The following is a 13,219-nucleotide window of genomic DNA, read 5'->3' as shown; positions in this document are numbered from 1 at the left end:
GTGAGTGAGCATTTCCGGTGGCCATCCCCGCGGCGCTGACACCTCCGAAGTGCGGCTGTCCCAGGGTCTTCCTGCCGTCATGAAGGACGTACCTGGCTTTCTGCAGCAGAGCCAGAGCTCCGGGCCCGGCCAGGCCGCCGTGTGGCACCGTCTGGAGGAGCTCTACACGAAGAAGTGAGCGCCCAGCCGAGGGGCCCCGGGCCCCAGTGCTGGGAGAGCGAGGGGGCTGCCGGGGAGGGACGGGACCTTGTGGACTGAGGGTGCCCAGACCCGTGTGGGGAGAGTGGGGGCAGGCTAGGCCGGGGAGGTGCGCCGAGGAGCCCGGGGCGGCAAGGCTGTGGAGGAAGACGGGGTGACAGCCCCCGAGGACTGAGGAGCAGAGCCATAGGCACAGTGTTGGGGCCTAGGGTTCCCTGCCTTCCTGACTCAGGGGCTGGGACTTGGGTTTCTGAACTCCCTTCCCCTGCTCTTATGAAAAGGGTTCAGGGTTTTGAAGGCTTTCCGCTCTTGATTCCAGTCAAACAAGCAAACACCGTTTCAGGGTCAGGCTGCCATCCGTTCCGAGTAACAGATCCTGGTGTCTTGCACTTGCCCCGTATAGTCGACGGCGTCCGTGCCGTTTCTCAGCGGTCTGCAGCGGATAAACCAGGAACAAGTGCAGTTTTAGTGTTTTCCCCTTTTGATTCTGCAAGTGGTTGCACTCTGCTTTCAGCCGCTTCTCCCCACTCCCGGTTCCTACTTGCCATTGCACTTCATCTTGGGCTTTGTGCCCCTAAGAAGAGCTCTGAGTTTGAGTTTTATAACGAGATGAGTTTTATGACAAATTCTCCGTTGCTCAGCACTAACCTCTTAAGTGACTGGAATAATTTGCTAGCATTGTTCCACAGGAGAGCACACTTGCTGTGATAACTTCCCTGTTAAGAACCCTAGCGTTGAGCATAATGCCTTTTACGTAGAAAATGAATACATGTTTGCATGATGTTCGGTGGCCTTCTGCTATTAGCGTTTTTGAGAGAAAATTCTTAGTGTTTGGCAAATAATTGCACTTTGTATTTTTCAAAGCTTTTTTTTTTCTTTTTTTCTTTTTTTTTTGTGCATTCTTAAAAATTAGAGTTTGGTTTCGAATGTACTGTCGTGTTTCCAGAGGGTTTATTGATTTGCCCATTTGCTTTTTTAATTTTTTTAAGTTTATTTATTTTGAGAGAGAGAGAGAGAGAGAACACAAGCGGGGGAGGAACAGAGGGAGAAGGAAAGAGAGAGAATCCCAAGCAGGCTCTGCATTGTCAGCACAGAGCCCAATGTGATGCTTGAACTCACGAACCCTGAGATCATGACCTGAGCCGAAATCCAGAGTCGGATGCTGAATCAGCTGAGCCACCCAGGTGTCCTTCAGTTGCCCATTTAATCTTTCATTCATCCCATTTACAGGGGAGGAAACAATTTCACCTAAACTCCTTCCCTGAGATGCTCAACTACTAAGTAGAAGAGCCAGGATTTCAGCTTATATATGTGTGATCCCAAATTCTTGTTTTCAGTCAAAGCTCACAATAACTCTTTGAGGTAATCTAAGATATTCTCCAGGGTGACATCACCTTTGAACAGCAGAACCAAGAGAGGAACTCAGGGTTAGTAGCATCTGTGTTAGCTGTCTTCCTGTTACAAATAGAAACCAGTTAATATGTGTTATGTGATAGGACCATCAAGGCTGAAGGTGTCTGTGACTGGATATTGGTTCGTAGGTCTTAAGAGCCTTATGTTTTTCAGGTTGTGGCATCAGCTGACACTTCAGGTGCTTGATTTTGTGCAGGACCCGTGCTTTGCCCAAGGAGATGGCCTCATTAAGGTAAATGATCTGCCATGCTAGGTCAGACTATATAAACTTGCTCAAGGACTTTTAAAAATAATAGGTGGGCTTTGTGGTAGTAACACACTATAACTATTCAGCAGTCACTGTACGTCGGGTAGTCTCGTAAGGACTTTGTACGTTTACTCGTTTATTCCTCGTGACAGCTTGGGAGATAATCCTACTTACTTGATGTAGAAGCTAACACTAAGGGATTGAGTAATTTGCCAGATATCACAGCTAACAAGTGGTAGAAGAGACTTCAAACACAGTCTCGCTTCTTCTGAAATCCCAGCTTAAAATGCCGTCTTATAGCATAGCACGCCCTGTATCTTACTGGGCCTTTGGAAACTTATTCAGAAATAGAAAGTTCAGAATCATTTGGGGGGTAGGGTAGTCCGTAGTGGAAGATAACCGCAGGAATCTCACGGGTAACGGTTGATCGCACCTCTTCCTCCACTCCCACTGATTCTGCTTGCTTGCCCAGAGGCTTTCTCTTGGGTCGTGTGGAAGATCAAGCCCCTTTCCTGCTTCACTTGGAGGTGGGGAGGTTTGGGGGGATCCTCTGTAGTGTAGCACTTTTAGCATTTGACAACAGAAAAAGGAAAGAAAAATATTCTCTGCCCCAGCCTTCCCCACACTCCCTGACAAACCCCCACCAGTTGTTCACTGGTAGTTTCTTCCTCTTGGAAATCTTTCGCTGACATCTTTCTCTTTGATGCCTTTCTCTTGGATTCTGAAAGAATCCGAGATTTATGCCTGCATGGAAACCAAAAGGTAGTTCATGATAACTTGAGTTATTTGCCCTGGATACATTACTTTATATGTGTTTACAGTGAAGCTTACCACCTTCTGACTCCACGACTGGGGATCTAAAGATTTTCCTGTGTTTTATATCTGCCAATTGGACATTTTACTACTCAAAGGAACTTATATTCATCTGTAAACCTAAAGATTTTGCTGGGCATTCTGTCTTCTGGATTATGTGGAAAAAATGATAAATTAGAGCTATCTTACAATTTGTTTCCTAAGGTTCTATATCATAGCAATGGACATTCATGATTATTCCTCTCCAACCTTTGCTTTCTTGTCTTTAAATCACTTTCTACCCGGAGCAAAATATTTCCTCAACCCCATGGTAACGTAACACTTAGGTCAGCAGATTTGAGTTTACTATTTCAGTGGGCAAGTAAACCTTTAAAAATTGTTGGGACCCAGCCCAGCTAACTTTCAGAGAGATAGTATTCATGAATTTGCAGTCACCAGTAGTAATTTTGAGTTTCTTTTTTCTTTGGAGGGGTTTGTGGTTTAGGTAATTCCATAAATTAAAATGGGTATCAGAAAAGTAGAAAATACTCTCTTACTGGAGAAGATATCTTTAAAATAGTCCTCTGTAATGAAAAAGCCATTTTATTTAGATGGCTCTTTGCTGGGTGCCAGATTTAAATAACTCACTGGCTGCTTCAGGGACATTTCCCACCCACACACACATACCCCCCGCACCAGGTTTTATTGAGAAATAATTGGCATATTGCTCTTTATTATTAAGGTATACGACGTAATGATTTGGTATATGTTTATATGGAAAATAACCACAGTAAGTCTACTAAACATCCATCTCACACTTTTTTTCTTGTGATGACATTTTTTAAGTTTACTTTGAGAGTGAGAGAGCACAAGCAAGGAAGGGGCAGAAAGAGGGAGAGAACCCCACGCAGGCTGCACGCTATCAGCACACAGCCTGACACGGGGTCAATTCCACAAACTGTGAGATCAAGACCTAAGCCAAAATCGAGAGTTAGATGCTCAACCTGCTGAGCCACCCAGGCACCCCATGTGATGGCTACTGTTATGATCTGCTTTTCTTAGTAACTTTCAAACGTACAACACAGTGTTGTTAACTATAGTTACAATACTATAAGTTATATCCCCAGGAATTCTCTTATAACTGGAAGTTTGTACCTTTTGACCACCTTCACACCCATTTCTTGCACCCCCCAACCCCCTGCCTCTGTCAACCACCAATCTGTTCTCTGTATCTATGAGGTCAGTTTTTTAATATTCCACTTAGAAGTGGGTCATACAGTATTTGTCTCTGTCTAATTTATTTCACTAAGCAAAACACCCTCCAGTTTCATTCATGTTGTCACAAATGGCAGGGTTTCCTTCTTTTTATGGCTGAATAATATTCCACAGTGTGTGGGCATATACCCACATTTTCTTTCACGGGGACATTTCCATCTTTCTGTCTTCATAACCCAGAGGAACTGTGGACTCTACTTATCCAAGTTGACCTCATCTTGAGGCTCCCTCTTCCCACTTTGCCCACATGGGGTGCTCCGTTTGCCCAGTTACCCAGCCATAGCACAGAAGTCATTTAGCTCCCCTTCCCTGTGACCAGCAAACCTCTCAGACCCTCTGTCCACCCTAACTGCCGTTGCCCCCTCACTCTGTTCCCCCCTCCCCCCGCCTTCTCCCAGTCTTGTTATAAAGCAGAAGTGTGATCATGTGTTTCCACTGGTTCAGGTTTGACCTCAGGGCAAGGACAAGCCCCAGTGCCTTCCATTCTGTGTCCATCAGAGTGCTGCTAACACATGCGCAGTGTTTTCTTCAGTGCTTCTACACGTTTGTCCCTGCTGGAATGTTCTCCCAACTGCCTCCTCCCCCATACCAAATCTGTTCACCTCTCTAACTGCTCTTCCTTCCCTAAAACTCAGTTATCACCATTTCTGGAATAACTTTTGGAACCTCTCCTTTGGGTTGGTCCACCTGTGTGCTGTTTTTTTCCTCGCTTGTAAACTCACAATATTGCCAGTTCTTTGTTTACAAGTCTGCTCTCCTCAGCCAGAAATCCTTGAAAGCCTGTCTTTTATTTTACATATTCTGTGTCTGCAGTACCTGGCAAAAGGTCTGAGTAAGTGATCAAGTGTTTGCTGAATGGCTTGTAAATTTGGCAATATAGCCTAAAATCCTCTAAAATCTGAAAGTTAGTGAATCTTTTAAACAGATAGTTTGTTTTGCTTAGAGTACTTTGGAGAAAGAATATAGGAATTGGTCTTTATGAGATCCTTATAGGTCAGGTATCTAATTCCCAAAAAAAAAAAGCACAGCTGTCTTCAGTAATCCATTCGTGATTAATAAGCCCAAATATGGGTCTCCTATCAACTCGCAAACATTTCTGCGATGCCTGCTATATGGTGGGCATTTTGGTTGTTTGATTTTGCAGAATGAAAGACATCCTGTAATTACTCTGCATGTTTTGGTTCCACAGCTTTATGAAAACTTCATCAGTGAATTTGAACACAGGTAAAATACTTTTGTCAGTTTTTGACTTTGAACATGGAAACATTGATACTACTGACACTCAAAAACTGGTGGTTTTTATTTCAGGGTGAATCCTTTGTCCCTGGTAGAAATCATTCTTCATGTAGTTAGACAGATGACTGGTGAGTCTGACTTTATTTCATAAAGGAGCAGATCCAAGTGGTAATTCAAATTATTTTGAAATGTAAGTTAATTGAACTTTTACATTTCGATAGAAAATACCAGATTCTAAGTTAGGTTTTTATTATATTTGTGGTCTAACCCTAAAGGTTATCCTACCTAAGTGTCCTCACTGGTAGGAACCAGTCTCTAAAGATACTATGTTGGTGGTTCTTCTGACATTGTTCTGCCTTTTCTAGATCCCAATGTGGCTCTTACTTTTCTGGAAAAGACTCGTGAAAAGGTAAATGTGAAGCCTGGGCCAAGACTTTTAGAATACGTGTGACTTACAGCTTGTGTCTGTGGTCGCTGTGCACACCTTTTAGAGACTACTGTGTCTCTAATCATGTCAGTTAAGCCAGTGCGCAGATGGCCGTGCTTTGTTAGTCCCCTGCCCACACTTCTCAGGTTCTTTTGTTTCTGACGTCTTTAGGTGAAAAGTAGCGATGAGGCAGTGATCCTGTGTAAAACTGCAATCGGAGCTCTAAAATTAAACATCGGGGACCTACAGGTTACAAAGGTAAGGTTGCCATAAGACATTCTCTTTGGTTTAAAGAGTTGTTTAAAGGGCACCAGGGTGGCTCAGTCGGTTGAGCGTCCGACTTGGGCTCAGGTCTCATGGTTCGTGAGTCTGAGCCCCGCATCGGGCTGTCTGCTAAAAGCATGGAGCCTGCTTTGGATCCTCTGTCTCCCTCTCTTTCTGTCCCTGCTGTGCTCACCTTCTCTCAAAAATTAATAAACATTTAAAATAAATAAATAAAAAGTTGTTTGGGGCTATAGGAGAAAAGCCCCTTTTTTCCGTTTTAACTTTTAAAGTAACTTTAAATTCTAGAAAAGTTGCAAAAATAGCACAAAGAACTTTCCTATACCCCTCCCTCACACTCCCATTGTGGACATTTCACTTCTTTGCCCTATTACTCTGTGTGTGTAGTTTTTGGTTTTCACAACTATTGAGGGTAACTTGCTGGTACGAGGCCTGTTCCCCTTGAAAGAGCACTGTCCTGGGTGAGCACAGCCGTCAGCAGGACGCATCCAGACAGCCTCAGACTGTCCACGGCACCCAGGTTCTCACTCTCCGGGTGTCGGCCCACTTACCATGACGGGTCATATCGTATGCTGCTCCTCCACCCTCTCTGCCTCCTCATCGTTGTTAAGTTTCCCGTCTCTTTTTTTTTTTTTTTTTTTTTAATTTTTTTTAACGTTTATTTATTTTTGAGACAGAGAGAGACAGAGCATGAACGGGGGAGGGTCAGAGAGAGGGAGACACAGAATCTGAAACAGGCTCCAGGCTCTGAGCTGTCAGCACAGAGCCCAACGCGGGGCTCGAACTCACGGACCGCGAGATCATGACCTGAGCCGAAGTCGGCCGCCCAACCAACTGAGCCACCCAGGCACCCCACCCGTCTCTTTTTTATTTTAATTTTAGTGCAATTTGGGAGACAGATGTGATAGGAGTGGCAGTAAGACCAACTTATGTGGTCAGTCCTCTTTGTTGAACCAGAGACTACATGTGTTTATTTTGGTCTTGGTTTGGGGTTTTTTGGTAACCATAATATTAAAGAAAATATCAGGGTAAGTGTTAATGTTCTCATTGCCCTAAAATAATACTACTTATTGTTTCTTTTTTTTTTTTTTTAATTTTTTTTTCAATGTTTATTTATTATTGAGAGACAGAGAGTGAGCAGGGGAGGGGCAGAGAGAGAGGGAGACACAGAATCTGAAGCAGGTTCCAGGCTCTGAGCTGTCAGCACAGAGCCTGATGTGGGGCTCGAACCCACGAGCCGCAAGATCGTGACCTGAGCCGAAGTCAGAGGCTTAACTGACTGAGCCACCCAGGTGTCCCTGTACTTACTGTTTCTTATTCCTGCCCAGTCCTAGCCTGCATTCATACTTACTACATTTTGCTTTGAAATATTTAAGGCGTGTTGAAATCCATAAAGTACTATAAAGAATGCTGTCGTGGGCATCCACGTGCCCTGCCCAGCCAGGGAGTGAAGCAACCTGGGAATGGAGCTGCTGGGCCCCCGTGCACGCTCCTGCACCAGCAGTGCTCCCGCACACATGCTTGGTGTTACTCGTACTTGTGTGTTTCCTGATGCTCACTAGATGGGCACGTGCAGGTCTAAGTGATGTGTAGTATTGTTTTCAGTTGGTGGCTCAGTGTGAGGTTTGAGTCATCGTGTCGGTGCCTGGGACCAATTCGTTTTTACTGTTTGGTATCTCACTGTGTAACTGTCTCATAGCCTGCATATCCAGTCTCCTTCCTATGGAAGGGATTCAAGGTTCTCTTTTCTACTGCGAATAGTGATGTTAATTATCAGCATTTCTATGCCTGGTTCCTTGTGTACATGGGCAGAATCTCACCGGGACATATGCCTGGAGGTGAGGCTACAGGTGTAAGGTGTATACCCTCCACTTTTACTAGATGTTGCCAAACTTTTCTCCAAGATAGCTCGCACTCCCCTAGCACCGTACGAGCACTTGCAGAGCTCCGTATCTTCGACACTTGGTATTTTCAGACCACTTAATTCTTGGCGATCTGATGGAGGTGAAATGCCATCTCATTGGGGGTTTAATTTGCATTTCTTGATTGCTGGTAGTTTGTTGACCACTCCATTCATGTCTCCACTTCTGTAAATTGCCATTAACATCTTTTCTTTTGCTCATTTTTTCTGTGTTGCTTGCCACTTGTTTTGTAAGAGTTCTTTATATAGCTGTGGTCCTGTGCCCTCGTGGGTTTCGTGTGCAGTAAATATCTTTTCCCAGTCTATAGCTTGTCTTTGTTCTTTTTTCTGTGTTTTAGGTGAACTGAAGTTTTCCATTTTAATGTACTCAAATCTATCGATCTTTGTGGCTTATGCTTTTCATCTCGTCATACATTTCTTTAAAAATGTCTTAAGTTACAAAGAAAGGTGATCTTGTTTCCTGCACGTAGGAGACAATTGAAGACGTTGAAGAGATGCTCAACAACCTCCCTGGCGTGACATCAGTTCACAGTCGTTTCTACGATCTCTCTAGTAAATACTATCAAACAATCGGAAACCACGCATCCTACTACAAAGATGCTCTGCGGTTTCTAGGCTGTGTCGACATCAAGGATCTTCCAGGTAACATGGGGCCGTTAGAGTCCGTGTCGTGGGAGCTCACTCTCGGGGCGTGGTAGCAGGCCTCAGAAATTCCTCCAGTGTATCTGTCCCTTGTTGAGGAAAGCCCACGTGGTGATAGGCTGGAAAGAGCCATGAGAGCGTTAGTTTTTACAGGTGTCTGCCTTCAGCGTTGAGTTGAGATGAGCCTGCACCCTATAGCCCTTCACCGTCCCTTCCCCAGTCTTCCCAGCTCTCTGAGTCAGAGGCCTTGGTGAGAAGCGCAGCAATGCAAGTCCCTCGACCCCTACAGCACGAAGGGTGTGCCGCCACCCTGTACCTGAGAGTCGTGTTCCAAAAACCGCACAAGACCCAGGGGAATAACTTACTTACGAAAATCACTTGCAAAGCAAAATGAACAATGAGTTTTGGGGAAAGTGCGAGGAGTATGTGTTTAAAGAAGAAATTTGAGCCTCTTGGGTGTTTCTCACAGTACACCATTGAAGCTGTGGAGACCAGCGACGCCTAAAGATGTTAGTGCAGTTTTTAGATGCAGTTCCTGCAGCTCAAGAAAAATATATTGGAAAGCACAGCTAATGTGGTCAAGAGAATAGGGAGTTGTTGTATGGGAAAGGAAGATTGTAGTCTGAAAAGAGGCTGAATGAGGGGACTTTAAGATAAATGAGAGGTATCACTTCCATAGGAAACAAGAGGTATAAGGAACCTGCTACTCCAGGAAGTAGATGAGCTGAAAATGTAAATCGATTCACTTATTTAGGTAGAAATAAGTGAATGAATGTCTTTCCCACAAAACCTGTGTATGTGGTTCCAGGTATAACTTGAGTTGATATGGTACTTTAAAAGAGACGACTAACGTTAAGGCTTTGTGATATAACCATTACAGGGAATGGTTTCTTTACTTTTTTATGAGAGTTTTAAAGCCAAACAGGACTGATTCTTGTAACTGGGGTGTCACTGGAGATGTGTTGTTGCCGTAGTGTCTGAGCAGCAGGAGAGAGCTTTCACGCTGGGACTAGCAGGACTTCTTGGCGAGGGAGTTTTTAACTTTGGAGAACTCGTAAGTGGACCCTGGTCACAGATTTCTTAACAAGGGGGAGACTGATTTCTTTGCCAGCTAACTGTCTCGTTCTCACAGCTCATGCACCCCGTGCTGGAATCACTGAGGAACACCGACCGCCAGTGGCTGATTGACACCCTTTATGCCTTTAACAGTGGCAACGTAGAGAGATTCCAGACCCTGAAGACCTCCTGGGGCCAGCAGGTCAGCCATGGGAAGGACGGCTGAGCACTCCTACATGCTCCTGGCTCTCCTTCCTTGTGTCTGTTTATCTAACAGATGTTGACTTGCACCTTCTACACGCCAGCCGCTGGGGAGACAGGAGACTAAGACGAGCCAGTCTTGCTCTCATAGAGCAGATGGTTAAGTGGCTAATTAGAGTAGTAACTCAGCTACTCTGATAGAATAGCGGAGTGTCATCTGGGTGAAAGGGCTATCACAGAGGACTGCCCCAAAGAAGCCACGCTCTGTGTCTGACCTTAGGTGTGAGTGGAATTTAGCCAAGGGAAGAATATGAGAAGAGTATATTCAGCAGAGGAAAAGGAAGCTTTTAGCATGTTGCTGAATTGCAGTAGGGTATGTGAGGCTCAAGTGAGTGAATGATGAGAGTCGGGGAGAACCCAGGGTGAGGGAAGGCAGGACGGTCTGTGCAGGGCAGAAGCAGTTGATGGGAGGAAGGGGTCAGTGCAGGGGATGGCGGGGCAGTCAATGCAGAGGGAAAGAGGTAGCAGGGGAGAGGGCGCCGGGCAAGGAGTGGAGCCTCTGGGAGGTGTGAATTAGGGAGGAGAGGTGTTTAACAAGGACCTGAGCTTTAATAGTAAGTTTGTTCTTTTTCAAGTGAAACTGTGAGAAGCAAAATTACTAAAATGTTCATAGTGATAGGGATCATGGTTGTATTACTGTTTCGTACTTTTCTAAAGCTTCAGTTTTCTCAAAGTTCAAAATAAACTTGTAGAATTCACATAACAGAGCCGAGTAGATACAAACGGACTGTGAAGAGGCAGAAAGCAAGTCCAGTCGATCCTAACTGTAGTAGTCTGTATTTTGATCTCTGAAAGAAATTGGAAAGAAAGATGGCTAGCCGTAGAAAGTTAAGAAAACTAGAGCCGTGTGCCTGCGGCACCTGTCTAGGCAGCAAGAGCCCATCTGGGGTGAGTGGGCTCTTTCTGAAGAGCCTGACCTGTCCAGTTCCCTGCTGGCTCTGCCTGTGTTGGGGTGTGAGTTCCTAAATGTTTGAATCCGGTAACCCCTTCTCCTTTCTTGTCTCTGTGCTCAGCAGTGACCTGTGACCTACCTGTAGGGTGACTACAGGTCACGCAGAGGGCATGGTTCTCGTGATAAGGCCGGTTTTCATTATAAATTAATAACCTGCTCTTTCAGTTCAGAACAAGCCCCTGGAGCGTAAGGAGTGTGTTCCTCAGAGGCTCCCCTTACACAGAGCTGACGCAGCAGGCAGTACACTTGGACCTGCTCAGGCACAGGATGGGTCCTTCCCTGCCTTTCTTTGTGCCAAGTCACCTGGTGTCTGTAAACCAGGTGCCCCCTGGTGTCTGTAAACCTCGTAAATGCCTTGTGTGGGAGCATGACATTTCCGGGGTGCACCTTCTAATGGTTTCCTAAGAAAAGTGAGCCTCCGTGATCTTCAGCGTAAGGTGTTTGGACCTGCAAAGATTCCTTTTGTTCGCTCTGTTGTAGAATTTCAAAGCCCAGGTTGGGTAACTGATGCTTTCTGCTTTACAGCCTGACTTGGCTGCCAATGAAGCCCAGCTTCTGAGGAAAATTCAGCTGTTGTGCCTCATGGAGGTAAGCAGGCACCCAGGAACCGCTCGCTGTGTGAACGACTGCCGTAAGCTAAGTGTGGAAAGCGTGTTCTTAATGAGATACACGACTAACATAAAGGAAGAGTTTAGTGTTCACTAATAAGATCTAGGTTTTCAGAGCAAGTATTGACAAAAACGTTCCTATCAGTCAGTTCTCTGACAATTTCTATTTGGAAAAGTAGTTAACAAGCAAAAATTTTTTTTCAGATGACTTTCACACGACCTGCCAATCACAGACAACTCACTTTTGAAGAAATTGCCAAAAGTGCTAAAATCACCGTGAACGAGGTACAGGTTGTTGGACTCAGGATGGTCCAGTGGTACAGCTGCTACCTGGGCGGGTCAGGGCTCCTGTGAGCACGGCTCCCTAGACTCCAGACCACAAAAGACAGTGTCTTGTTCCCCCATATTTCAGGGCCGGCTGGTGTGTACTTGCAGGCCTCGGGGTGTCTTACACGAGCCCCTCTCTGCACAGGTGGAGTTGCTGGTGATGAAGGCGCTCTCAGTGGGGCTGGTGAAAGGCAGTATTGATGAAGTGGATAAGCGGGTTCACATGACCTGGGTGCAGCCCCGCGTGTTGGATTTGCAACAGGTAATGTGATTGGAATACCTAGTTCACCTTTGTGGGTGTTTTGGATTGTGTCTGTGCTGTCTTAGTTTCGCTTGGATGGCAGCCATTTAGGAAGAAAGCGGTATTGACAAAGGGATTTCAGAGAATATCTTACTGCTGTAGGGACTGAGGGTTTTTCAAAGAACCCAATTTAGTGCAAGCCTGGGGTTTGAACCCTGCACTTAAAAGCTTATCATAATAACAGGGCTGGTTGTGCTGATGCTGCCTTTTAATCTTCACATTGGTGCTCTGATCAAATGCGTTCCTAGTTCTGTGGTTTGAGCTCAGATCCATCTTGTTCGTATTTGCTTTAAATTTAATCCTGTGGATTTCCTCTATTCTTGCCTGTTTTCTTTCATGCAAGTTTTTTTTAATGTCCTGGTGATAAGAATTGACTGGGATAATCCCGTCTCACGTAGCCCACTCCCCCAGCTCCGATGCCCTGTTTATTAGTGCCGCCCTAAAGAATTGGCTGGAAACGTACAGCTGCCCCGTCAGGTGCTGTGACTCCCAAGTGTCCTAACACCGTGTGGTCCTGGTTTGCCTCAGATCGCGGGCATGAAGGACCGCCTGGAGTTCTGGTGCACCGACGTCAGGAGCATGGAGATGCTGGTAGAGCACCAGGCCCACGACATCCTCACCTAGCGCCCCCACCTGGCCCGTGGGTGGCAGCTGAGGCCATCTGCATTTAAAGGGGGTGGGGGTGGGGTTGTGTTTGTGGAATGGGAACTGTTCTTCCTGCTGTGAGAACAGGACTGTCACCGATGGGGTGCGTGGCCACAGATAGAAGCCTCCTTTGTGGAGGTCTCCTGTAGCCCGCAGTGGGGAGGGGTCACCAGTCTCTGGTGACCAGGCAGGCGCGAGCGTGCACGTGCCCCGAGGAGCGAGAAGGCGCCACCCTGAGTGCGTGGGGACACCACTCAGAAGTTCGTCTCCATCCCATCCACCTGTGTGAATATCTCTGGTGTCGTTTGAGAATGTTCCTGTAATAAACGCACTTGTTTTGTCCTTTTTGTGGTTCTCGTTTCCTCGGTCTTAGCTTTGATGTCAAGCCTGGGCCTGGAGAGATTAAAACACGGGAGATGGGAGATAGGGCTCGGTGGGGAGTGGGCCTCGGCCCCCCACTCCTGCCCCGGGCAAGGGGCGTCTCTGCACACACAGGGCACAGGGCAGAGCCAGGCGCAGAGGGTCGTGGGCCCCGTGGCCAAGAGAGCAAGTCCTGTCTGCTGTGGCTCAGACATGGTGTTCACCCGATGCCCACCCAGCCAGCCCTCAGCCCCGTGCTGAGTGTGCGGGGGGCGG

General features: G+C 46.3%; 1 protein-coding gene across 4 annotated transcripts; it reads left to right on the top strand.

Moving 5' to 3' along the window:
* The first annotated feature begins 5 nt into the window (after positions 1 to 5).
* PSMD13 (proteasome 26S subunit, non-ATPase 13) lies at positions 6 to 12,925 on the top strand. Of its 4 annotated transcripts, none has more exons than XM_042904183.1 (13): positions 6 to 174; positions 1,765 to 1,843; positions 5,070 to 5,149; positions 5,234 to 5,289; positions 5,527 to 5,570; positions 5,760 to 5,846; positions 8,262 to 8,433; positions 9,408 to 9,487; positions 9,566 to 9,691; positions 11,228 to 11,290; positions 11,515 to 11,601; positions 11,783 to 11,899; positions 12,467 to 12,925. In XM_042904183.1, the coding sequence occupies exons 1-13, from the start codon at positions 80 to 82 to the stop codon at positions 12,560 to 12,562; spliced, it is 1,182 nt and encodes a 393-aa protein (XP_042760117.1). In that variant the 5' UTR covers positions 6 to 79; the 3' UTR covers positions 12,563 to 12,925. The 4 variants fall into 4 exon arrangements, with proteins under 4 accessions (XP_042760117.1, XP_042760119.1, XP_042760118.1 ...); XM_042904185.1 differs by having other exon boundaries at positions 7 to 174; positions 5,115 to 5,149; XM_042904184.1 differs by having other exon boundaries at positions 7 to 174; positions 11,515 to 11,595.
* Positions 12,926 to 13,219: the final 294 nt, after the last annotated feature.

Source organism: Panthera leo, chromosome D1 (assembly GCF_018350215.1).
Source record: "Panthera leo isolate Ple1 chromosome D1, P.leo_Ple1_pat1.1, whole genome shotgun sequence".
NCBI classification, from domain to species: domain Eukaryota; kingdom Metazoa; phylum Chordata; class Mammalia; order Carnivora; family Felidae; genus Panthera; species Panthera leo.
The sequence above is the reverse complement of the archived record's forward strand: the minus strand, read 5'-3'. Positions and strand labels throughout refer to the sequence as shown.

What these genes read in the sequence shown, in the direction of transcription:
- PSMD13 (XM_042904183.1), top strand. Translation starts at nt 80, where the DNA reads ATGAAGGACGTACCTGGCTTTCTGCAGCAGAGCCAGAGCTCCGGGCCC. An exon ending in GAGGAGCTCTACACGAAGAA is followed by an intron (nt 175 to 1,764) that starts GTGAGCGCCCAG and finishes TATGTTTTTCAG; the next exon opens with GTTGTGGCATCAGCTGACAC. An exon ending in AAGGAGATGGCCTCATTAAG is followed by an intron (nt 1,844 to 5,069) that starts GTAAATGATCTG and finishes TTGATTTTGCAG; the next exon opens with AATGAAAGACATCCTGTAAT.